Genomic DNA, 23,138 nt, shown 5'->3' on the forward strand with positions numbered 1-23,138 from the left:
ATATAATGTAGAATATAAATACCAGGATACTGACACTGATACAATTCACTGACCTTAATCAGATTTCCACAGTTTTACTTGTGCTCATCATGTGTATATGAGTATGTGTATTAAATTCTATACAATTTTATCACCTGTGTAGGTTAATATATTCAGCATCACACTTAAGATACTTTTTCTGTTTCTGGAACATGCCAAACTTTCTTCTGTCTCAGGGCTTCTAGAACTGGGGCTCTTGTCTTCCTGAGTCACCCCACTTTCCTTCCTGAATTTGCACTTCTTCCTGAGTCCCCCTCCACCTCCCACCAATGGCTGCTTCTGTCTTATCCTGAAGGTTTTAGCTCAATACCCCTCAAAAAGGTCTCTGCCTAAGATTCTCTCTCCTTTGTGCCATTTATCCCAGGTCTGACTATATTCACCAGGTATTCTTTCGCTTAATATGTCTCTCCCCTAAACAGACTGTGGGTTCCATGACGTAAGAAGTTATTTGTTCCCTTCTAATCCCTGCAGCCTTCCACAAGGCCCAGAGGCTCTAGAAGAAACTTGCTGAAAGGACTTCTCAATGCTCTACCAAGTTGCTAAAGATTTCTTTTCTTTTGAAAGCTTAAGCTGCCCTCTAGTGGAAAATACAAGCCAAAATTGGGGCCTGGTTTTGTTCTTCATTTTTGTTTTTGTCAATGAGAGCCCCAGACTCTCAGATCAAGAGTAGCAGAGGCCTAGCATCTCTCCTCTCTCTGGACTTCATGGGCTACCTGCCCACCCAAGGCCCACGTGGAGCTCCCACAACTCCAGGTGGAGAGATCGGCCTCCCCCTGTAGCACCCCTCCCAGGATCTGGGCACTCTCCCCACCCTTCTCAGATGTTCAGGATCTGCACCATAGGGCTTTCCTGGTGGCTCAGTGGTAAAGAATCCACCCGCCAGTGTAGGAGACACCGGTTCCACCCTGATCTAGGAAGATCCCCCATGCCACGGAGCAACTAAGCCTGAGCGCCACAATTACCCAGCCTCTGCTCTAGAGCCCGGGAGCAGCAACTTCTGAGCCCACATGTCTAGAGCTTGCGCTCTACAACAAGAGAAGCCACCTCAATGAGAAGCCCACGAACCACAACTAGAGAGTAGTCCCCATTCTCCACAACTAGAGAAAAGCCCGCACAGCAACAAAGACCCAGCACAGCCAAAAAAAAAATTTTTTTCCACTATGTGTCTCGGTCCTTGTCTGCACTCGGAAACCCATTCATATGGATGCGGGGACACATTCTAAAGTGGGGCAGTGGGGGGCTATGCTGGGCTTCTGTCCCCCAGGAATGAAAGCCTTGAGCTGCATGCTTCTGAGTGTTTCTGTAGGGGGGGATCTGTTTGGGGACAGAGGGCCCCCAATACAAGCAGCATTTGCTGACCCTGACTTAGGTAACGGCAGTAATGTTGAATCTGTGGTTCTGGGTATGGGGTCTCTGGGCAGTAGCAGCAGAATTGGCCCAGAAATGGCTCTAAATCTGAGCCTTTGGCTAAAGCCATAGTAATATTTCACTATGCATAAAATATATATAAAGGAGCAGTTAATTTAGTTTGTCCCTTTACTAAGTGAAGTTTAGTAATAGGTACCAACAATGCATATGACATGGTACTTGCCTTCATATAATCACAAGCCCCTGACAAAATGTCACAAGTAGACTAGCCCTCAGAAGTTGCAAACTGGCAGTCTGCAGATATGTTTTATTTGGCTGGCACAGTGTTTTAAGTTTTTAAAAATTAGTTGCCAACTTTTTATATGGAAAACTTCTTATAAAAATCTAGACTTCTGGCTTCAGTTGGATGACAAGCAACATGGGGTCCATACCCATCACATCCTATGGGACTGGCACCAGTGCCAGTTCTCTCCTTCTGTTACCTGCCTGGCCATCTTGGCACTATGTTGAGACCCCTGCTCCCCTAGTAGCAGCAAGAGGTGAGCAATTAACTCTGAAGCAGGTGAGAGTGTGAATGAGTCTTCTCAGGTGCAATGACTTCCCAGGTGCTATCTCAACAGCCTGCATGGGAGATGGTGATGGTCACAGGAGGCTAGGGCAGGGAGAGTGTGATGAGATGAGAGCCTTATATGCTGGGATGGGCTGCTCTTGGCTTTGGAGCATAATGAACATGAACTGTGAATGAGAATTCCAAGTCAAATTTTTCAGCAGGAAATGAAAACTGAAATAGCCACAGTAGAGAACTCAGGTCCGAAGATCTTTGTAGCAAATATGAATTAGGCTGCTTGAGGACTGGGGATCTTGCTGAAACACAGATTCCAATCCAGCAGATCTGGAGATAGGGGAGAAACTCTGCATTTCTAACAAGCTCCTGGTCCCTGGACTATACTTTGAGAGGTTGGGGCTTAGAAGACAGGTTGCGATCTAGTGGGCTTTTGGCCCACAGGAAATAAGGATCACTCACCTAGAGCCAGACATCCTGGAATGTGCAGTCAAGTGGGCCTTAGAAAGCATCACTACGAACAAAGCTAGTGGAGGTGATGGAATTCCAGTTGCGCTATTTCAAATCCTGAAAGATGATGCTGTGAAAGTGCTGCACTCAATATGCCAACAAATTTGGAAAACTCAGCAGTGGCCACAGGACTGGAAAAGGTCAGTTTTCATTCCAATCCCTAAGAAAGGCAATCCCAAAGAATGCTCAACCTACCGCACAATTGCACTCATCTCACAGGCTAGTAAAGTAATGTTCAAAATTCTCCAAGCCAGGCTTCAGCAATACGTGAACTGTGAACTTCCAGATATTCAAGCTTGTTTTAGAAAAGACAGAGGAACCAGAGATCAAATTGCCAATATCCGCTGGATCATCAAAAAAGCAAGAGAGTTCCAGAAAAACATCTATTTCTGCTTTATTGACTATGCCAAAGCCTTCAACTCTGTGGATCACAATAAACTGTGGAAAATTCTGAAAGAGATGGGAATACCAGACCACCTGACCTGCCTCTTGAGAAACCTGTATGCAGATCAGGAAGCAACAGTTAGAACTGGACATGGAACAGACTGGTTCCAAATAGGAAAAGGAGTACGTCAAGGCTGTATATTGTCACTCTGCTTATTTAACTTATATGCAGAGTACATCAGGAGAAACGCTGGGCTGGAAAAAGCACAAGCTGGAATCAAGATTGCTGGGAGAAATATCAATACCCTCAGATATGCAGATGACACCACCCTTACGGCAGAATGTGAAGAGGAACTAAAAAGCCTCTTGATGAAAGTGAAAGAGGAGAGTGAAAAAGTTGGCTTAAAGCTCAACATTCAGAAAACTAAGATCATGGCATCTGGTCCCATCACCTCATGGGAAATAGATGCGGAAACAGTGGAAACAGTGTCAGACTTTATTTTTGGGGGCTCCAAAATCACTGAAGATGGTGACTGCAGCCATGAAATTAAAAGACGCTTACTCCTTGGAAGGAAAGTTATGACCAACCTAGATAGCATATTAAAAAGCAGAGACGTTACTCGCCAACAAAGGTCCGTCTGGTCAAGGCTATGGTTTTTCCAGTGGTCATGTATGGATGTGAGAGTCGGACTATAAAGAAAGCTGAACTAATAGTTCCTGTGACATTCCACCTTCCTCCATTTAGTCCCTCTTGGAAATCCACCACCAAGCTTGGGGACTTCACCCCAACAAAATTGTAAGCGTTGTTAGGTTTTTGTGTAAGACTTGCTGTAGCGTGGATAGCTGTGATTGGTGAGTCAACTGTCTGTGGCTGCCAGTCACACCAAGATTGTAACAGCATTTTTACTTTCTGTACAACAAAGAAGCTTTGTAAATAAAATCTTAACATTTAAAAAAAAAAATAAAGAAAGCTGAGCACCGAAGAATCGATGCTTTTGAACTGTGGTGTTGGAGAAGACTCTGAGAGTCCCTTGGACTGCAAGGAGATCCAACCAGTCCTTCCTAAAGGAGATCAGTCCTGGGTGTTCATTGGAAGGACTGATGCTGAAGCTGAAACTCCAATACTTTGGCCACCTCATGCGAAGAGTTGACCAGTTGGAAAAGACTGTGATGCTGGGAGGGATTGGGGGCAGGAGGAGAAGGGGACGACAGAGGATGAGATGGCTGGATGGCATCGCCGACTCGATGGGCATGAGTTTGAGTAAACTCCGGGAGTTTGTGATGGACAGAGAGGCCTGGCGTGCTGCGATTCATGGGGTCGCAAAGAGTCGGACACGACTGAGCAACTGAACTGAACTGAACTGACTGAGGAAATAAGGTTTTTCAGGGTTGCACAGTGTCTACATTTTAAAAAGTTGTGGGACTTCCCTGGTGGTCCAGTGATTCAGACTTCACCTTCCGCAGCACGGGGTGTGGGTTCAATCCCTGGTCGGGGAGCTAAGTTTGAACAGGCCTCACAGCTGAAAAACCAAAAAACATAAAACAGAAGCAATATTGTAACAAATTCAATAAAGACTTTAAAATCGTCCACATTAAAAAACCTTAAAATTTTTTTACAGTTGCTAACAGCTTAAAATCAGGCATTTTTACATAAAATTCTGAATCTGTCTTCTCCATTCATCGTTCTCGATCACATCACTGAATTTCATTTTACTAGTAGTATCTTTCGTAATTGAACTTTGCTTGTTAATTGATTTTTTTACTTGTTTGTTGTGTATCTCCACTAGGCTATGAACTCCATGCAGGCAGGACCTTGTCTGTCTTGTTTGCCCTGCTTCCCTTGAGCCTAGAGCAGTGTCTGGCACACAATCTATACTCTCTGTATTTTATTGTCAAGTGAATTAGCACATGTGCTTTCCTATGAGCTTGGAGTGAGTGCTACAGTCCACACTTGGTCTTCTTCACTCTCTTGAGTTACCTCCTTAGGAAGGCAGACTCAGGATAATGCCCTTGGGAGCCCCCTATGTTCAGGGAATCTGAGGCGGAGGAAGAGGAATGAAGGCAGGAAGGAGGAGCAGAAGAGTGAGGGCCCGGAAGCCACCGGAGGAAAGGACTATGGAGCGGGGATGCTGGACCATGAGCGCTGCTGCTGGCGGACGCTGATGGGAGCGAGGGACAGCAGGCCTCTGAGGGAAGCTACTGACCATTAAGAAAGCAGGAGAGAAAATGCACTACCCAGGATATTGCCAAAGTCTTGGTTCCCTGCCTACTGATGCCAAATAGAAATACAAAGATAGAGTTTGTTTTGCATATAGGGTTATCGTATGGAACAGACTTGTGGACTCTGGGAGAAGGAGAGGGTGGGATGTTTCAGGAGAACAGCATTGAAACATGAATATTATCTAGGGTGAAACGGATAACCAGCTCAGGTTGGGTACATGAGACAAGTGCTCGGGCCTGGTGCACTGGGAAGACCCAGAGGGATCGGGTGGAGAGGGAGGTGGGAGGGGGGACTGGGATGGGGAATACATGTAAATCCATGGCTAATTCATATCAATGTATAACAAAAACTACTGTAATGATGTAAAGTAATTAGCCTCCAACTAATAAAAATTAAAAAAAAAAAAAGATAGAGTTTGGAGGAAATAGAAAGGCGTATCTCTATCGTTTTTGCCAGGCAAAAGGGAAACACAGCAGGCTAGGGCCTTAAGGACTGTGCCCCTGTTTTCAGGAATAAGAAGAGTCTTAAAGTCTGTGCATTTTTCTTTCTTTCTTTCTTTCTTTTGGAAGGTTTCAAAATGGCCATAGCCGGCAACTCATGAACCAAGTCTGTTATCCGCCTATGTCCTTCTTTTTGGAAATCCTGACTGCTACAAGAGAGTATAGGGGGACAGGAATGCCAGGTGCAAATATAACCTATATGGAGTCAGAGAGTAATTTTCTTTGTGAAGGACAAGTTCAGCTACCAGTGTTTGTTGGTAGTAATCGCTAAAGGCTAACCAAGATTGTTCAACTCTTGTAGGCCTGTGTGGCTGGTATGTGCCAAAGGCTGTTCACTCATTTCTATTTTGCTGCAACAGGAATGATTTGGTACTATCCAGAAAGAAAGTGTAGAGGTAGTATCTCAAGACTTCAGGTGGGCTTTGGAAGTTTCCAAGAGAGGGCAGTAAGTTTTGAGCCCCTGTGTTGACAGAGTCTAAGGACCTAGTGCCGAGAAAGAGACTGAAGAAATAAATAAAAAAAACAACTGGGAATAATGGGAGCCACCCCACCTAAGGCAGATGGAAGGCTGAGATGGGCTGCAGATAGAGAGATTGGAAAAAAAGAATTTAAAAACCCTTTTCTCAGGATAAGGGGGAAGGGGCAGGGAAAGCAAACTCCCAAGAAATGTGTGCTCCTAAAAGGTCTCCATTTAGGGGAAAACTCTTAAAACCTTCCATATAATCCACACAAGCATAGGTTGCATAGGAAATGTATCCAGTTTAATAAATGGTTTGTCCTTAATGGAGTTTGCAGCAACACAGGTGTTTCATCTGACCCTGTGGCCACATGTTCATTTCCAAGATTTTTTCCAGAAGCAATATCTTGATGGCTGATGAACTATTCTATAATTGAACAAGGAGAGAACTATGTTGTCTGCAGCACAGAGTTGTGGGTGAGTAGAAATCCTGCCACTTGTGGGGTTTGTGGCAGTAGGGTTAAAACAAGACTTATGAGAAAGATAACTTAGTCTTCAAGGCCTGATGCTAGTCTTGATTTTATTGTTTTATGTGTTTCCCCTTGTGGTGCTCAATAAATATTTGTTCAGTGAACAAATAAATGGAAGGTCAGACTCTGTACATGAGAGTCAAAGAAATCTTGTTTTCTGGAAAAGCTAGCTGAATTAAGCACAGGTTTTTATAGTCACCTCTTCTGGTTCCATTTCATTTCAGCTGTGAGGGATCTGAGAGACTTTAGCCCAAGGTTTTCCTTAAAGGCAGTAAGTGGAAATGTCTTCCCTGTGATAACACTGTCATGACCAGGCCCTTATCCTTCTGTGGGTCTCACCCTTCCCGGTGTTCTGGTAACCCCTGCTATTGCTGGCCATCTCAACTCTGACTAGTCATGGTCTGGCAGAGCCATTAAAGGGTGGATTCAGAAATTTGGCTGGTTTCTAATAATGGCTTTGCCGGGTTAAATTGGGCACTGCTTATTTTCTTGGTGACTCCACTTCCTCATCTGTAAAATAGGAATAGTAAAATTTCTTGTCTCATAGGATAGTTTTTGAAGATTGAATAAGACACTGTAGGTAAAATATGCAGAAAGGTGTCTTGCACACAGTACTCAATAAATGTTAGCTATTATCATTGGAGGTTGTATCTGTTGTTAATAAATGTGGGTAAAACATACTTTTACATAAAATTTTATATTATTTGAAAATATCCTGTATGTGTAGATAGTTAAAGAAAGAGAAGGGGAAAGAGAAAGCCAGAGAGCAACAGATTTTTGGTGGTGAAAGGTTTGGAACCATCTAGGTCAATATATTATTAGAACTGAAGATGCTCTTCGGAGAGGTGAATTGGTAATGGAAGACACAAGTCTAAACACTGTTTTTTGACTCTCAAGCCAGTGTTTTTTCCACTCTACCCCATTCCAGGTATGGCTTGTTAGTTTTTCGGAAATTATCCCAAATTATGTCCTAATTTAACTTTATCCAAGTTCATCCCAGTAAACAAAAACAGCAAGATCTTGGGTGAGAAGAGCAGTCCGCCGAGCCAGTAGATAGCGTCCACACACTGCCCCCCGGGGTGGGTGGAGGCTGAGGGGGCGGGGCTCGTGCGGATGCGGGCCACGCCAGCCATCCTTTAATTGGCCCGAGGGCCTCGGCCACTATCCAATTAGAAGCGGCTGCGTCATCACATTACTGGGCAGGGAGGCCGCCCGCGGAAATTTGAAATGGCCGACGGATTGCTGGCTGGTGGTGGGCTGGGGTCGGAAGCGATGGCGCCGGAGCCCGAGCTTCCTGGCTGGGCGGCCGTGGAAGAGCTGGAGCGCCTGGAGAAAGGTGAGCACCCGCCGTGCGGGAGGAGCCGCTGTCTGCGACAGACCGTGTCGGCAGCGCGGGGGGCGTTAGGACTCTCCGAGGACGCCTGAGGCGCAGGCCTTCCGGACCTGGCTGGCATGGGTGGCGGCTGTGACTGGGCGAGGACCCGACCCACTCTCCGGACGTCGAATCGGGAGGTACCCAGGACACCTCTCCTCCTCGCCCAATCTGGCCTCAGCTTCCTCGAGACTGGAGGGACTTGGCCCGGGCGGGGATACCTCCTCTTGCTGTCTGGGTTCCCACCCCCGCCCCGCCACCCCGGGTTTGTGCGCGAGTTTGTATGTACAGAGTGGACGCATATTTTTTGTTTGCATCTCAAAGGATGTCCCCTTTCCCGAAAGAAAATGAACGCTTGGCCTAGATAGCAGCACTGAGCATTGAGAGCAGGTGACGTGCCGAAAGGTAGGGGAGCCAATTTGTGACACAGTATAAAAAATACTAGAACCCAGGTCTAATTCTCAGTCCTTTCTGTCTCTTCATGGAGACTCCGTTTTTTCCCCCTGATATTTTAAGGTGGTTCAGGCTTTTACTTTAACATGTTCAGTTGTACTGTGTAGTGGAAAGAGCCCTGGAGAAGTGAGAAAACGTTAAGTGTGACTTAATTCCCCTACTAACCCCTGTTTGTGATCTGGCAACAGTCAGATGACTTCAGTTTTCTCATCTGCAAAACAGGTAGTAGTGCTGCTGAGTGGTTAAGATTAAGTGAAATAGTGTGTGAAAAGTATTTCAAATTGGCTCTGAACACGCATAACATAAAATTTACCATCTTAACCGTTTTAGACGTGGATTCAATCCCTGGGTTGGGAAGATAACCTGCAATAAGAAATGGCAACCCACTCTTGTATTCTTGCCTGAAAAATCACATCAACATAGGAGCCTGGCAGGAAACAGACCATGGGGTGTCAGAATTGGTTAGCCACTGAGTACATAACCAGTTTTAAGTGTACAGTTAAGTGGTATTAAACACATTCACAGCAATGTGAATGATTGTGAATCACAACTATGAAAAGTCATCTTGTAAACTGAAACGCTATACCTATTGAATAGTAACTCCCCATTCGCCCCTCTCCCCAGCCCTTGGCAACTACCATTATACTTTCTGCCTTTATGGTTTTGACTACTTTAAGTACCTCATATCAGTGGAATTACACAGTACTTGTCTTTCTGTGACTGACTGGCTTATTTCACTCAGCATAATGTTCATCCAGCATAATCATAAATTTCTTCCTTTTTTAAAGCTAAATAGTTTTAGCTGTGAACATGCATGTACAAATATCTCTTGGAGACCCTGCTTTCAATTGCTGGGTTGTATGGTAATTCTATTTTTAAATTTTTGAAGAATCACCTTAAGTTTTCCATAGTGGCTATACCATTTTACATGCCTACCAACAGTCCACAAGGGTTCCTATTTCTCCATATCTTTGACACCACCTGTTTTCTTGGTAGCTTCTCTTATTGTTTTTTGGATAATAGTCACCTAATGGGTGTGAGATGAGGTATTATTTCTTTTAAAAACATACCTATGTTATGTGATGGATGGTATGAAATAGTTTATTCTCTTAATTGAAGTTGGCATACTATTTTCATCTTCCTGAGGTTCAGAGAGATTTTCACACATTTGATAAGGTATTGATGTCTTCTGAAGCTCAGGTGCATTGGTGTCTATGAGCAGGAAACCCTAGAGTACACCTTGGTTATCTTGTTGCCAAGTCTCAACTCACTTCCTGCTCTCTGTACCACAGGCCAATAAATTGAAAGAGAGTTGTTGGCACAAGGAATAGTGACTTTATTTGGAAAGCCAGCAGACCGAGAGGATCGTGGACTAGTGTCCCAAAGAACCATCTTGCCAAAATTAGAATGCAGCTTTCCTTTATACTCAAAGGGGAGAGGGTGTAGCAGGTTGGTGCACACTTCTTTGTTTCAGAAGCCTTTATTCTTGCAGCTCTTCAGGTTGGTCAAGTCATGATGTTTCTTTAAACCTTCAACAAAGCAAATGTTATTCTTTGTTCTGCAACGTTTTATCTGTACATGAATAGGGGAAAGGTGTTATACCTTTAAAGGTCAGAGCCTTGAGAATGGGCTGTCCTGTCTATTTCAGGCTATAGGCAACATTCTTAATTTGTATCAAAAGTAATGGAATACAAAGGTTAAAGTACAAGAAATAGATCCAATATGGAGTCAGATTTGTTCTTCCCTGTTACAGTCTGTGGGGTTGCATAATTCTGGTGCCCTAAACTGGGGCAAAGAAGTGGAAGGAGGGAGAAATATAAGGGGTGGGGGAAAGAGACTCCTGCTGAAAGTCTCAGATAATCTTCCTGAAACCACTTTAGCTGATATTTATTTATCAGCATGTTTATTTATTATAGTAGTCATTTTGTCTATTAAAAACATCATATTACACAGAATTAGATATGCCACTGGCTCAATCATGCCTTGTGAAACAAAATTACATATAGCCCAAACCTAATTCGATTAGCATTTTCTAATCCTTTCCTTAGACATAGGCACTGAAATTAACGAGGAAGAACCTAGTAGCTTTGGTGAGGTAAGTGAAAGTGAAGTCTCTCAGTCATGTCCGACTCTGTGCAATGGACCCCATGGACTGTAGTCTACCAGGCCCCTCCACCCATGGGATTTTCCAGGCAAGAATACTGGAGTGGGTTGCGATTTCCTTCTCCAGGAGATCTTCCTGACCCAGGAATTGAACCCAGGTCTCCTGCATTGTAGGCAGATGCTTTACCATCTGAGCTACCAGGGGAGTCCATTGACAGGTCGGTATAAACCCCCTGCCATAAGCCCTATGAGGTCACCGTGGAGCCGCAGAGCAGGGCTCCTCACTTGATTCGTGCAGGGCGTGTCGTTCATTCACACAAGCACAGTGTAGAGTTAGTAAAGTAAACATATTCGCTAGGAGAACAAAGAACTAGAGCTCCAAGCATCCTTACCATGTCCTAAAGAATCCCCAGCGGGCCCCCAAGATGAAAGGTTGCTGCTGAACCACAAAAGACACCAGGATTCTTGGCCTCCAGAGGAGAAGAATTCAATCCGGGGCCAGTGACGAGGCTTGATCGCTTAGAGCTTTTGTGTAATAAAGTTTTATTAAAGTATAAAAGAGATAGATGTTATGCATGATTAAGAATGCATATCCATGTTTATTGAGTGGTATTGACAGGTGATATTGTAGAAATTAAAGGGAAGTTTCAATTTATTTTGAGATGACATATTGGAAACCACCTCTACATTTAATACAGCTTTATGGATTTTTTTTTTTAATGACTGTAAGATATTTGACCATTATGAGTTGCTTTGCTGCTGTTGTTCTGTCGCTCAGTTGTGTTTAACTCTTTGTGACCTCATGGACTGCAGCACACCAGGCTTTCCTGTCCTTCACCATCTCCCGGAGCTTGCTCAAACTCATGTCCTTTGAGCCGGTGATGCCATCCAACCATCTCATCCTCCATCATCCCCTTCTCCTGCCTTCAATCTTCCCCAGCATCAGGGTGTTTTCCAGTGAGTCGGCTCTTCCCATCAGGTGGTCAAAGTATTGGAGCTTCACCTTCAGCATCAGTCCTTCAATGAATATTCAGGGTTGATTTCCTTTAGAATCAGGTAGTTTGGTCTCCTTGCTGTCCAAGGGACTCTCAAGAGTCTTCTCAAGCGCCACAGTTCAAAGACATCAATTCTTCTGTGCTCAGCCTTTTTTCTTGTCCAGCTCTCACATCCATACATGACTACTGAAAAAGCCGTTTGACTATACAGACCTTTGTAGGCAAGTAATGTATCTTTTTTAATACACTGTCTAGGTTTGTCATTGTTTTTCTTCCTCTCTAGCTCTAGTAATAACCATAGCTATATCTTCTGAAGGAGAACTTGGGTGATTTCCACTGAATTAAAAAATAACCCTCTTTCTTTGCCTCACAGAACAGCAACAAAAACCTAACCCATGGAAGATTTTAAGTTCTTACTGTTTTGAAGTAAAACTTGAGTTTTGAGATATTTTTAAATTTAGGAAAAAACAATTTTTTTGATAGTGATAGAGGTATGTAAAGCATTAGATCCAAATCCTTGTTTATATTTTATTTCAAATTTCTAAGGAAATATATGAAAATAGAAGCAGTTAATAAGCATTTGAAGTGTCTGGGATAGTTGAGTCTGACTGTTTTTGCTGTTCTCTTAGGTTTGTTTGAAAATGAAGATTCATGCAGTGATTGTAGTGATCATGTTAAACCAGGTAGTAGTTTACAAAGTTTTGTGCCAGAAGGAAAAACTCACTTCCCAGAAATGTTCCAGACAAGTCAACTTTTGTTCTATGAACGATTCAGAGCTTATCAAGATTACATTTTAGGTGAGTAGGTCCTTTTTTTTGCTCCTTTTATCTTTTAATTTACAGGTAGTTTGTCTCAGTTCCTCAGACTGCCATTGTTGGTTCTGAGAAAGTAGATTTACAAGGATTTATTAATTTCTCTCTGCTTTATGCTGTCTCAATTCCTATTGTTTTTAATTTGTTTGTAGCTGACTGCAAGGCCTCTGAGGTAAAAGAATTCACTGCTGAGTTCTTAGAGAAGGTCCTTGAACCATCTGGATGGCGGGCAGTCTGGCACACTAATGTGTTTGAGGTGCTAGTTGAGGTAAATTTAATTCTGTTGTTAAGACATTTATCTCTACCTAAAAACACTTTCCCTCAGAATGTTATAACCAAAGTGCTTATTTTTAATTAAGAGTTATGAGCTGATTGAAAGTGGCGTGTTTTTCACATCTAATTGCTGTGGTGTAAGAAGTATTCTGCAAATTTTAAAGGCAATTAAAGGGGGAATTGAGGTGGTTTAAGTTTCACTGTCCTTTAAAAAAGAGAAATGGATTAGAAAGCTATGAAATGGGGGAGGTATTTGAGACCATTTAAAAAATAAGATGCCTATTTATAAAGTCAGAGGGGTTTGAATTAATTTTTTATCTTCTTAGTTATAGCCCATTAAAGTAGCTCAAACCAAGTAGGCATTTTAAAGTTAGCCTATTTTTTGCCGAACAGATTTGTAAGTATGTTGTTAACCTGTTGATATTATGTTCCACTGCAGAAAGTAAAAACAATCTTATTTTTCAACTGGCTGGGCCTTTTACATTAAATTTTCACTCTAATTACAGCTGTGAGTTTTTCTCAGTGTTTGTTAACTGAAGCACAAAAAAACCCCATTAAACTAAAATGGTAAACCAGGGAGGGTGAGTACAACTTGTACCTGCAGCCCCTTTAGAAAATGACATCACATACGACAGTGACTATATATGAAGCAGTGGTTTGCAAGCAGCTGCTCCTCATGGGTTTTTAAATTTTGGATTATGCTAATACCTTTGGTTGCAGTTCAAGCCATTAAGTTGATTGTGATAGTAACACCCTGCCCTCAACATACCTCAGTTCTCTAAAAGCAGCCAAAATCATTATTTTAAAAGAGAACTGTGCCATTCCCCTGCATTCCTCTAATGCATTGCATATACTAGAGGTCTGGTTTTGGCTTTATGGCCTCTCATTGTTGGATAACACGTAAAAGCCAAGTTCCTTCAGTGCCCTTCCTGTCCTGATCTTGCCTCTCTTTGTCACCTCCTGCTGCCCCTACCTCATTTCCTTCTTTTTGTTCCAGCAAGAAAAACTGCTTCTCTGCTCTTCCAGCTGCCAATTCATCTCTGCCTCAGGGCCTTTTCATCTTTCCTGCTCTTGAAACAGCTGCTTCCTTTTCATCCCAGCTCAAAAGTGACTTCCCCAACCTCTCCAGTAAAACCAGACCACCACCCCTGCTATTTATTCTTTGTCACATACTTGTTGCCACCTTATTTGTTTGTCACTTCGATTACAATGTCAGCTCCATGTGGGTATAAGCCAGGTCTGTCCTGTTTGTCCTTACGTTATGGAAGAAGTCTCCCCACTCCCATTTCATGCTTTAAAAAAGAAATCAAGCTGTAAGTAGTGTTTTAGATGTATCTTAATTTTGATTTGCGTATGTTAAGTCACATTTTAAATTTCAGGTCACAGACGTAGACTTTGCAGCTTTGAAGGCTGTGGTGAGGCTTGCTGATCCGTACCTCTGTGAATCACACGTGAGCACTTTTACTATGGAGTGTATGAAAGAGCTCCTTGATCTGAAGGAATACCGGTTGCCCCTGCAGGAGCTGTGGGTGGTGTTTGATGATTCTGGATTATTTGACCAGACAGCACTTGCGATTGAGCATGTCAGGTAGGAATAGAGGTTGATGGAAGTAACCTTGTGGCCAAAAAACTTTGGATGAAATGCTGTAATTCTGGTCTGTATTATACCTTGATTTAAAGCTCAAACTGTAAACCTGGTCACTGCAATATTTCAAAATATTCAAAGATAGAGGGATCTTTTTTTAAATTAAAAAATGATTTCAATGTTTAAAATTTTCATTTTGAGATAATTTCAGACTTACAGAAAAGTTGAGAAAAATAGTACTAGGGATTTCTGTATAGCCTTTTCTCAGTGTCCCCAAATATTAACAAAAGACAGGGGATTCTTAATTTCGTTTGTATGTGTTTAGAAACTGCCTTAAAAATTCTGGATGCTAAGGCTATAGTTGATACAATTAAATATAAGGAAAGGAAAGAAGATGAAGAAGATGATATACCATAACCTGTGCGCTGATAAGACTGACATACAATGTTTTCAAGGATGTGTCTGGCCAAAGATGTTTTCTCAGGCCACTTCTGGGATCCTTGGGGGGGATGTGCATGCCTTTCAACCTTTTTTGGCTGAGTTGGTTTCCCCTTGTACAGGTGGATGCCTTGTCCCTTAAATGAGAAGGAAAACTCATGCCTCATGTTTTCTTTAGTTTCAGATAACTTTTTTGTCAGATAGTTCCTGATACAGATAGTTCTTTTGAATCATCTTTTTATAAGTATATATACTAAGGAAGGCTTATTTTTGGCTATTTGAAAATGGACTTATATTCCTCCATAAACTGGAAGACTGGATAATATAAAGGTCATGTTAATAATGCTGCTTGATATTTTGTAGTTCAAAAAGTACATTTCCTGAGTACGTTCATGAGTTAACCTGGTTTTGTTGAACTTAATTTGATACTCTACAAAGAAGCAGAGTGTCTTGCACCCTATCTCTGACATTTCATGGAAGATTTCTAATTCTATTCAAGGACATTTAGCCATAGGTATTCAATATTAGGCCAAACAAATATAAATCTAAAGAATCGGCTTATGTCCAGAACCAAAATAACTCCCTTATGTTTCTCTCACTTAAAAAAGCTGTCAACTGAGGCATTTGAAAGTAAAGGGGGAAAAAAAAAGTAAAGGGATAATTTATGCATTTAGGAAATTAGAAATCAGGGAGTTAATCTCTTATGGGTATAGAAATTGGTAGAAAGACAAATATCTGGAATTAGTATTATTCGAAGGAGAACCTGGCTAAATTATTCTTCATTTTGAGGGCTCAGATTCTGATCACTGTCAAGAAAAGGTCAGATTATGAGGGTCTTCATTGTTCATTTTATTCACTAAGTATTTCAGTGCTGCGTCTTGAGTTGAGGATGAGATTTGAGGGCTGCACAAAAGAGACACAATCACCATCACCAGGGAGTTGGCAGTCTAAATGTGGGAGATGAACTTTGATGAAATAATCACATAAAGATATGTGTGTGATTGGAAACTGCAGTGAGTGCTGTGGGGGATTAGAGTGTTCTAAGACTAGCTCAGGTTTCTGTAATATGGTTATTTCCTGAGGAAATGGTATTGGAACTTGGGTCTGAAGGGTTGGCTAGTGAAAGTTGTTGCGGCAGGGTGGAGGAAGAAACGTGTTGGGAAGCTCTGAATTTAAAGAGTCAAAAGGCCAGATTGGTTAGAACATAGACAGTGATAGATGAGACTTAGGAAACCAGCTTAGAGGTCAGAAGATGCAGGGATTTGTTAGCCAATGAATCATTTTTGTCTTCAAGTGCATTGGGAAACCCATGAAGGGTTTTCAATCAAGGGAGAATATGATCAGATTTTTATTTAAAAGTTTCGTTCTGGCTGCTATGTAGAAAGTAAATGGAGGGAGAACAGGTAGAGAGACCAGGTAAGAGACAGAGTGGACTAGAGTGGAGATACAGCGAATACAGATTAGGCTTATTGAGAAAGTAGGATGGCTAAGACTTGATGGTGGAATGAATATGGGAGAAGGCACAGATGACTCCCAAGTTTCTGTCTTGAGAGGATAAACACTGGTGGAAGTGCAGATGTGAATGTAAGGTGATTGCCCAGTTCTGAGCTGGTGAGGATGATGTTTGAGCTGGGTCATGAAGTGTAAATACAAGCTTGTGTGTTAGTCGCTCAGTCGTGTCCGACCTTTTGCAGCCCCGTGGACTGTAGCTTGCCAGGCTCCTCTGCCCATAGAGTGCTCCAGGCAAGACTACTGGAGTGGGTTGCCTGACCCAGGGGTTGAAACCAGGTCTCCTGCTTTGGAGGCAGATTCTTTTACCGTCTGAACCACCAGGGAAGCCCAAATATAAGCTCACCAGGTGGAAAAGGTGGAAGGCAGCCTGACCAGCATGTCACAGTGGGTTTAAAAGAGCTTGTGAAATTGGAAGTTTGCATATAGGGGTTCCGAGGCAAGACAGGTGCTCTAGAAGTGGTTTGTAAGTCCATATAATATCACCAGTCTCAGGAATTTGGACTTTGTTTTGAGGACAACAAGGAGCCAGCAGAGTTTTTTGGTTGAGTAAAGGCATGCTCAGGTTTCCCAGCTGGTGCTTGTGGTAAAGAACCTGCTAGCCAATGCATAATAGATATATGCATCAATGCATAAGAGACATAATAGATGTGGATTCGATTCCTGGATCGGGAAGATCTCCTGTAGGAGGGCATGGCAACCCACTCCAGTATTCTTGCCTGGAGAATCCCATGGACAGAGAAACCTGGTGGGCTACAGTCCATAGGGTCACAAAGAGTTGAACACAACTGAAGCTACTTAGCATGCATGCACACAAAGGCATGCTCAGGTTTGTTTTAGTTTTTTGTTTTTAAGAGATGGACTCCGGAGGTTGAAGAGACTAGCAGTCCAACCTATAAGAATTAAAAGATGGCTTCATTTTTTTTTTTTTTTACTTTATAAATAATGTCAATTTATTAAAAAATGGAGCATACTGAACAACAAACTATCTTACATCTTTAAGGAAGAAAAAAACACTAAATTTGAAAAGACATCACCCACTGAATTTGGACACAACACCTCTACTCAATTAAGAGAAACATTTGTACAGTCCAGGTCTTTATTTTTACACCCTTCAGGCCATGAATTCATAGGGAATGGGTTCCAACAGTTCAGGTTCCTTTCCATTGGTCCTCACAAAGTGTGCTTCTCTGGGTGGAGCAGGCTGGCGCTTCAGCTGAACCCAAGTCCCTTTCTCTTTGGCTTCCTTCTTTTTCTGATCATTTTCCTTCACACGTTTTAGGAAGCTATCTCGGCTCTTAGAGTGCTTAATATGCTCGATACGCACATTAATTCTCTTGGCAAGTATCTTGCCCTTAACTTGTTTGTTTACAATGATGCCAACAGCATGCTGGGTAACACTGTAGACTCTCCCAGTTTTGCCATGGTAACATTTGTGGGGCATTCCTTTTTGAACAGTACCCATTCCCTTGATATCTACAATATCACCCTTCTTGTTGATTCGCATGTATGTGGCCAAAGGAACAACTCCATGTTTTCTAAAAGGCCTAGAGAACATGTAGCGGGTGCCCCTCCTCTTTCCCTTTGTGTTGGTCATTTTGGCGAATTACTGGAAGATGGCGGTTCCGGCCGAAAAGCAAAGATGGCTTCATTTTTTAAAAAAAATTTATTTATTTTCTAATTGAAAGATAATTGCTTTATAGACCTTTGTTGTTTTCTGTCAAACATCAACATGAATCAAAAGATGGCTTCATTTTCACTGCTCCCTCCTTTTCAACTTTTTGACAGTTATATAGTCTGTACTTACTGGCTTTCCACTCATGCCTCTACTTCTACAGTATTGAAATTGTGCTTAAGTTCACCTATATTCTCATGTCTAGTCATCGCTCCTCTGATCTCATCTTGCCTTGACCTCTTGGTCACATTCTAATTATTTGATCATTCTCATCTTAATATCCTCTCCTCCCAGCTTCTGGGACACCGCCTTATGATGGTGTGTCACGGGCTTGCTTTTTTAGTAATCTTGGCCTGGCTGGTTCTTCCTCTCATACTCAAATTTCAGAATGTAATTTCCCAGGGCTTAGGGCTAGGCTGTCTACTCTTATCTCTCTCTAATCAGCTTTGGAAACACATTAGAATCTCCTGGGACTTTTCTTTATAAGCGTATTCCAGCTGGTACATGAAGAAAGAATGATGAAGAGGATCAGTATTTGCAACCCATAATAAAATAGAGATGGTCAGGTATCATGTGCTTTGCGATGAAAATACATTTTATCCCTTGAAGCATTCTTGCCAAAAAAGTCTTTCCTAAAGATGATCAGGTCTCTAGTTCTTACTATCAGTTTACTAGAAATAAAGGAAACAGAACATGTTAAATGACCCCATGGGGATGCATCAGTAAAATAAATTGCAAGGTGAAAAAGAGGGATGGATAATCTATAGAGTAAAAGTGATTTAATGGCTGATCTTTGTTTGGATCTTGATTTGAATTAGCCAAATGTAATAAAACAATAGCAGCAACAATGAAAGAGATAATTAGGGGAAACCAAACACTGGGGATACTTGGTTATTAAGTAATTAAAACTTTTTTGTATAAAGATTTATCTCACAGGCACACAGTAAACACTTATGAGTGATATGTCAGAAATTTGCCTTAAAATAATCCAGTGTCAGTATGGTGGGGGTGGGAGAGCAGAGATGTAAGTGGGTGTAGTAGAGGTAAAATAAGGTTGCCATGAGTTGGTATCGTCAAAGCTGGATCATGGATACGTGGTATTCATGATACTTTTTGTTCTTGTAAATGTTTGAAATTTTAGATGATAAAAAATTTGTTAAATTACTTTGGGCAACTTTAATAAAATATGGGTCCTGTATACTCTCTCTCCTGTCTCCCACCCAAGAGATTCTGATTTATTGGTCTGGGATAGGGTTGCAAATCAATTTTTAAAGGTTTCCCAGGGGACTCCAATATGCAGCCAGAGTTGAGAACTACTGCTTTATGTCTCTGGATGATCTCATCTATTGCTTTAATGCCATCTATACGCTGACAACTTCCAGACTGATGTCTCTAGCCTTGACTTTTTCTTGAGCTCAGGTCTTGTATATTCATCTGCTCTCTGATGTCATCCACTTGGAGTTCAAATAGGCATCTCAACCTGAAGGTAGTGAAAACAGAACTCTTCATTTTTAGCCCTAAACTTGTTTCTCTCCCAGTCTTTTCTAAACAAATGGCACTACTTTCCACCAAGTTTCAGATGGTCAATAAATAGTTCTTCTGATAAAAAGAAGGTTGTAACAGAACCAATGTTGTAGAAAAACTTAATTTAGCCAATCCAAAGAAGATCTGTGGGACTCATGATTGTCAAGTTAGCAAATATGCAGTCTTCTCTACCATACTTGGTAGACTTGTTTGATTTACTCTTACCCCTCTAACATTTTGAGCCAGTGATTGAATTTGTGTGATACTGATTTACTTTTCAGGTTTTTCTATCAGAACATTTGGAGGAGTTGGGATGAAGAAGAGGAGGATGAGTATGATTATTTTATCAGATGTGTTGAACCTCGATTGAGATTGTAAGTATTTATTAGTGGCCTTGAACGTGTTGGAAAAATAGCTGTTTATGGTTTAATTTAACCTGTGTTTTGTGTATACTGTATATATACTCCAGGGGCCTACAGACAGAGATAAATAGTATAACCCATTGACAAGTTATTAAATTCGCGTAAGTGCAGAGAAACCTACTTTGTGTTTATAAACCTACTTGTAGTGTTTTTAGAATCTAAAAGCAGAGAATTCAAGAACATCTAAGTTAACAGCTTAGTCTTTTTTGAATTTAAGTAAAACTCAGTTGAGCATATATTAAAAAGAACCAAATCAAAGATAATTGTTTGAAAAACAGTGAAATTAATTGAATTATAGAAGACTTCTTTTTAAAGAGTACTTTTAATGACACGGGTTTACTCTAAGTAAAACATACGAGGCTAAACAGATTTACTTCAGGATGTTTTGTCAAGTTCTTTTCCTTAAATTTTATTTTACAGATAAAAACACTGCATAGTTAATATTGATGGTGAATAAAAATTTCCAAAATAGCTAAACAAACATATACCTAAGTAAACAAAATACCTAAACACATTCTTCTGATATATCATGTTTTGGTAGGGAAAAACCCTTCCATTATAAAAATACCCCAAATTAACCATGCAACCCAAGTAGTTGTCCTGCACTGACTTTGTTAAATGTTGTTTCCACTAGATAGTGCTATAAGACCAGATAATTTTTTGATACTTCTGCACTGTAATTTAATAGGCAGTGTCACAAAAGAATAAAATTAGACCTTGCATGACAAAAGTAAATTGCAGAAGGTAATTTTTTTCCCTGTGTAAAAGATGATTTGGTTACATAAGATAAGGCAATACGCTTTACATTTCTGTAGAACTGATTTGATTTAGTAAGTTTCCCTTGGTTTAAATAGTAAGTCATAAGTAAACAATACCTGAGAAGTTTGGTTAAGGTTGGTTCTTCTTGGTTTAGAATTGTGAATGTCTAATTTCAGATTTTCATAAATTGGCTATGATTTTTGTTTAGCCTTTCCAATTTTTCCATTGTTCATTTCCCATTTTTCTATAATGTAGTCAATAAAATCCAGACTTTCAATAAGCTTGCATATTTTCTAGTCTTGATATACTTGCTCTTAAAGAGCAGTGATTGGTTTTGATTGAAGGGAAATGTAATGGTGGATGAATATCGTGTATCTGGCAAATTTGATCTTTATTTGAAAAATACTATATTCCGATTTGACAGCTTTACATGTTCAAACAATAAGAAATGATTTACATACATATCTTATACGTCACTGGCAGATGGAAAAGCATAAGGGAGGAATTGTTTTCAGTTATGGAGAAGAAACTATGGGACTTGATGGGGAAACCAGAATGTTATCAAATACAGACAGACTCTTTAAAAGGTCCCTGGGCTAAGACAAGAGTAGAGCTATTCACAGGCAAGAGCTAAAGAGCAAAGAGCTAAAGGGAATCAAACTATATTGTCTTGATTTCTCATTGTGAAGTAAATATTTTTCCTTGCTAATTCCTTTCTAATAATAATTCCTTTCTAATTCAAAACTCTGCTTCAAAGGTTATGGGTCTGAGACACAGGTATTGGTTTATAACTTTCAGACTATAAAGCATCACTATAATGAGAATAAGCTGATTGGCATGGATATTGGAAGTGCTAAGAAACTTATTTTAAAATTTGAGTCTTAATCTCCATAATTTAATAGACCTGATCAAGCAGTCAGTGGTTGGGTTCCTCAGTTTCTTGTTTGCAAAATGGATTTCTAGAATATTTTTAAATGTTTTTTAAATGTTAATATTTAAAAATTAAAATATTTTTAACCAAAGCAGACAAAATCCTTGCTTTTCAAGCTTCACCTAATTCATTTACTTGAAAAGTGTAAAAAGTATTTTTTATTCATCTTAAATGCTTTTATTCATCTTTAAATGCTTGCTGTAATTTGATGTAAATTTGTTTAGGATGTGGTTTTCTTTTTTTGTCCTCCTATCTTATTTAGCATGACAAAGTTAAGACATTAAGGCAGTAGTACACAACCTTGGCTGTACATTAGAATCTCCAGGGAATTTAAAACAAATAACTCCTCTGCTTCTAGAGACTAATTTAATTGGTGTGGATGGGGGCCTGAGCATCTGTATTTTTAAAAATTCCCCAGTGATTCTAATAAGCAGCCAAGGTTAAGAAGCTCTGGCCTGTACAACCCAGCAATTTGACTGCTAAGCATACACACCAAGGAAACCAGAATTGAAAGAGACGTGTATGTTCCCCGACACCCTGTTCATCGCAGCACTGTTTATAATAGCCAGGACATGGAAGCAACCTAGATGTCTATTGGCAGATGAATGGATAAGAAAGTTGTGGTACATATACATAAATATACACAGCGGAATATTACTCAACTATAAAAAAGAACACATTTGAGTCAGTTCTTCAGAGGTGGATAAAACTGGAGCCTATTATACAGAGTGAAGTAAGACAGAAAAACACCAGTACAGTATATAAATACATATATATGGAATTTAGAAAGATGGTAACGACAACCCTATATGTAAGACAGCAAAAAAGACACAGATGTAAAGAACAGACTTTTGGACTCTGGGAGAAGGTGAGGGTGGGATGATTTGAGAGAATAGCATTGAAACATGTATATTACCATATGTGAAACAGATGAGCAGTCCAAGTTTGATGCATGAAGCAGGGCACTCAAAGCCTGTGGTGTACTGGGACAGCCCAGAGGGATGGGGTGGGGAAGGAGGTGGGAGAGGGCTTCAGGATGGGGTGAGGGGACACATGTACACCCATGGCTGGTTCATGTCAATGGATGGCAAAAACCACCACAATATTATAAAGTAATTAGCTTCCAATTAAAGAAGCTCTGGCCTAAGTTAATATACTTGGAAAATAAAGCAATTATTTTAAAACTATAGGTAATGAAATAATATTACATTTATTTTCAAATCCATTTCATATCCATTAACTTAATTGCACATTTATAAATTATTGCACCTAGAAGAACTTTTTGTTGTGTTTATATATTTGAGAAGGTATATAAATTAATAATAAACTTTAAGTGCCAACAGTGTTGTCCAATACAAGGTTATTTTGTTTTAATCACTCTCTAGTAATAACAGCTGTATTTTTTTTATCAGAATCTCAAAGGCTTGTGTTTTTGAAATACTCTAGTAATCTTCCTGAAGAAATATTTAGGAAATTCTGCTCCATGGTGCTTTAAATGCAGGAAAGGACTAGATGATTTGAATCATTTAAAATTTTTAATCCTATAAATGTGGTAATCTTAAACATTGTTATGAACTATTTCGGATGCTTTCCTCCCCACCCCACCTCCAGATTGTCCACTGCCTCCCACTTATTAAGATTTTGAATTTAGTATATGAGAAAATAATTTCTTATTAAATAATAATTAAAAATTGTGCAACATAAGCTTTCAGTGCT

At 40.6% G+C, this 23,138-nt stretch overlaps 2 protein-coding genes across 4 annotated transcripts in view; one reads left to right on the forward strand and one right to left on the reverse strand.

Moving 5' to 3' along the window:
• Window positions 1–7,773: 7,773 nt before the first annotated feature.
• The window catches only part of SHCBP1 (SHC binding and spindle associated 1), a 35,223-nt gene continuing 19,858 nt past the window's right edge, over window positions 7,774–23,138 (forward strand). For 2 of the 3 annotated variants that reach the window (XM_020902916.2, XM_070451367.1), the window contains exons 1-5: window positions 7,774–7,907; window positions 12,124–12,291; window positions 12,459–12,574; window positions 13,959–14,167; window positions 19,592–19,684. In XM_020902916.2, the coding sequence (XP_020758575.1) occupies window positions 7,799–7,907; window positions 12,124–12,291; window positions 12,459–12,574; window positions 13,959–14,167; window positions 19,592–19,684 (695 nt within the window). In that variant the 5' untranslated portion in view covers window positions 7,774–7,798. Of the gene's footprint in view, window positions 7,908–9,688; window positions 9,846–12,123; window positions 12,292–12,458; window positions 12,575–13,958; window positions 14,168–19,591; window positions 19,685–23,138 lie in introns of all 3 variants that reach the window. The other variant, XM_020902918.2, reaches the window with a different exon arrangement.
• LOC110135732 (large ribosomal subunit protein eL21) lies at window positions 17,181–17,761 on the reverse strand. The gene has a single exon (XM_020890925.2). The coding sequence runs from the start codon at window positions 17,706–17,708 to the stop codon at window positions 17,226–17,228; it is 483 nt and encodes a 160-aa protein (XP_020746584.2). The 5' UTR covers window positions 17,709–17,761; the 3' UTR covers window positions 17,181–17,225.

Source organism: Odocoileus virginianus, chromosome 20, assembly GCF_023699985.2.
Source record: "Odocoileus virginianus isolate 20LAN1187 ecotype Illinois chromosome 20, Ovbor_1.2, whole genome shotgun sequence".
Taxonomy (NCBI): Eukaryota; Metazoa; Chordata; class Mammalia; order Artiodactyla; family Cervidae; genus Odocoileus; species Odocoileus virginianus.

Bases quoted from the DNA above. Each gene is read 5' to 3' on its own strand.
- LOC110135732 (XM_020890925.2), bottom strand. From the start codon at position 17,708: ATGACCAACACAAAGGGAAAGAGGAGGGGCACCCGCTACATGTTCTCT.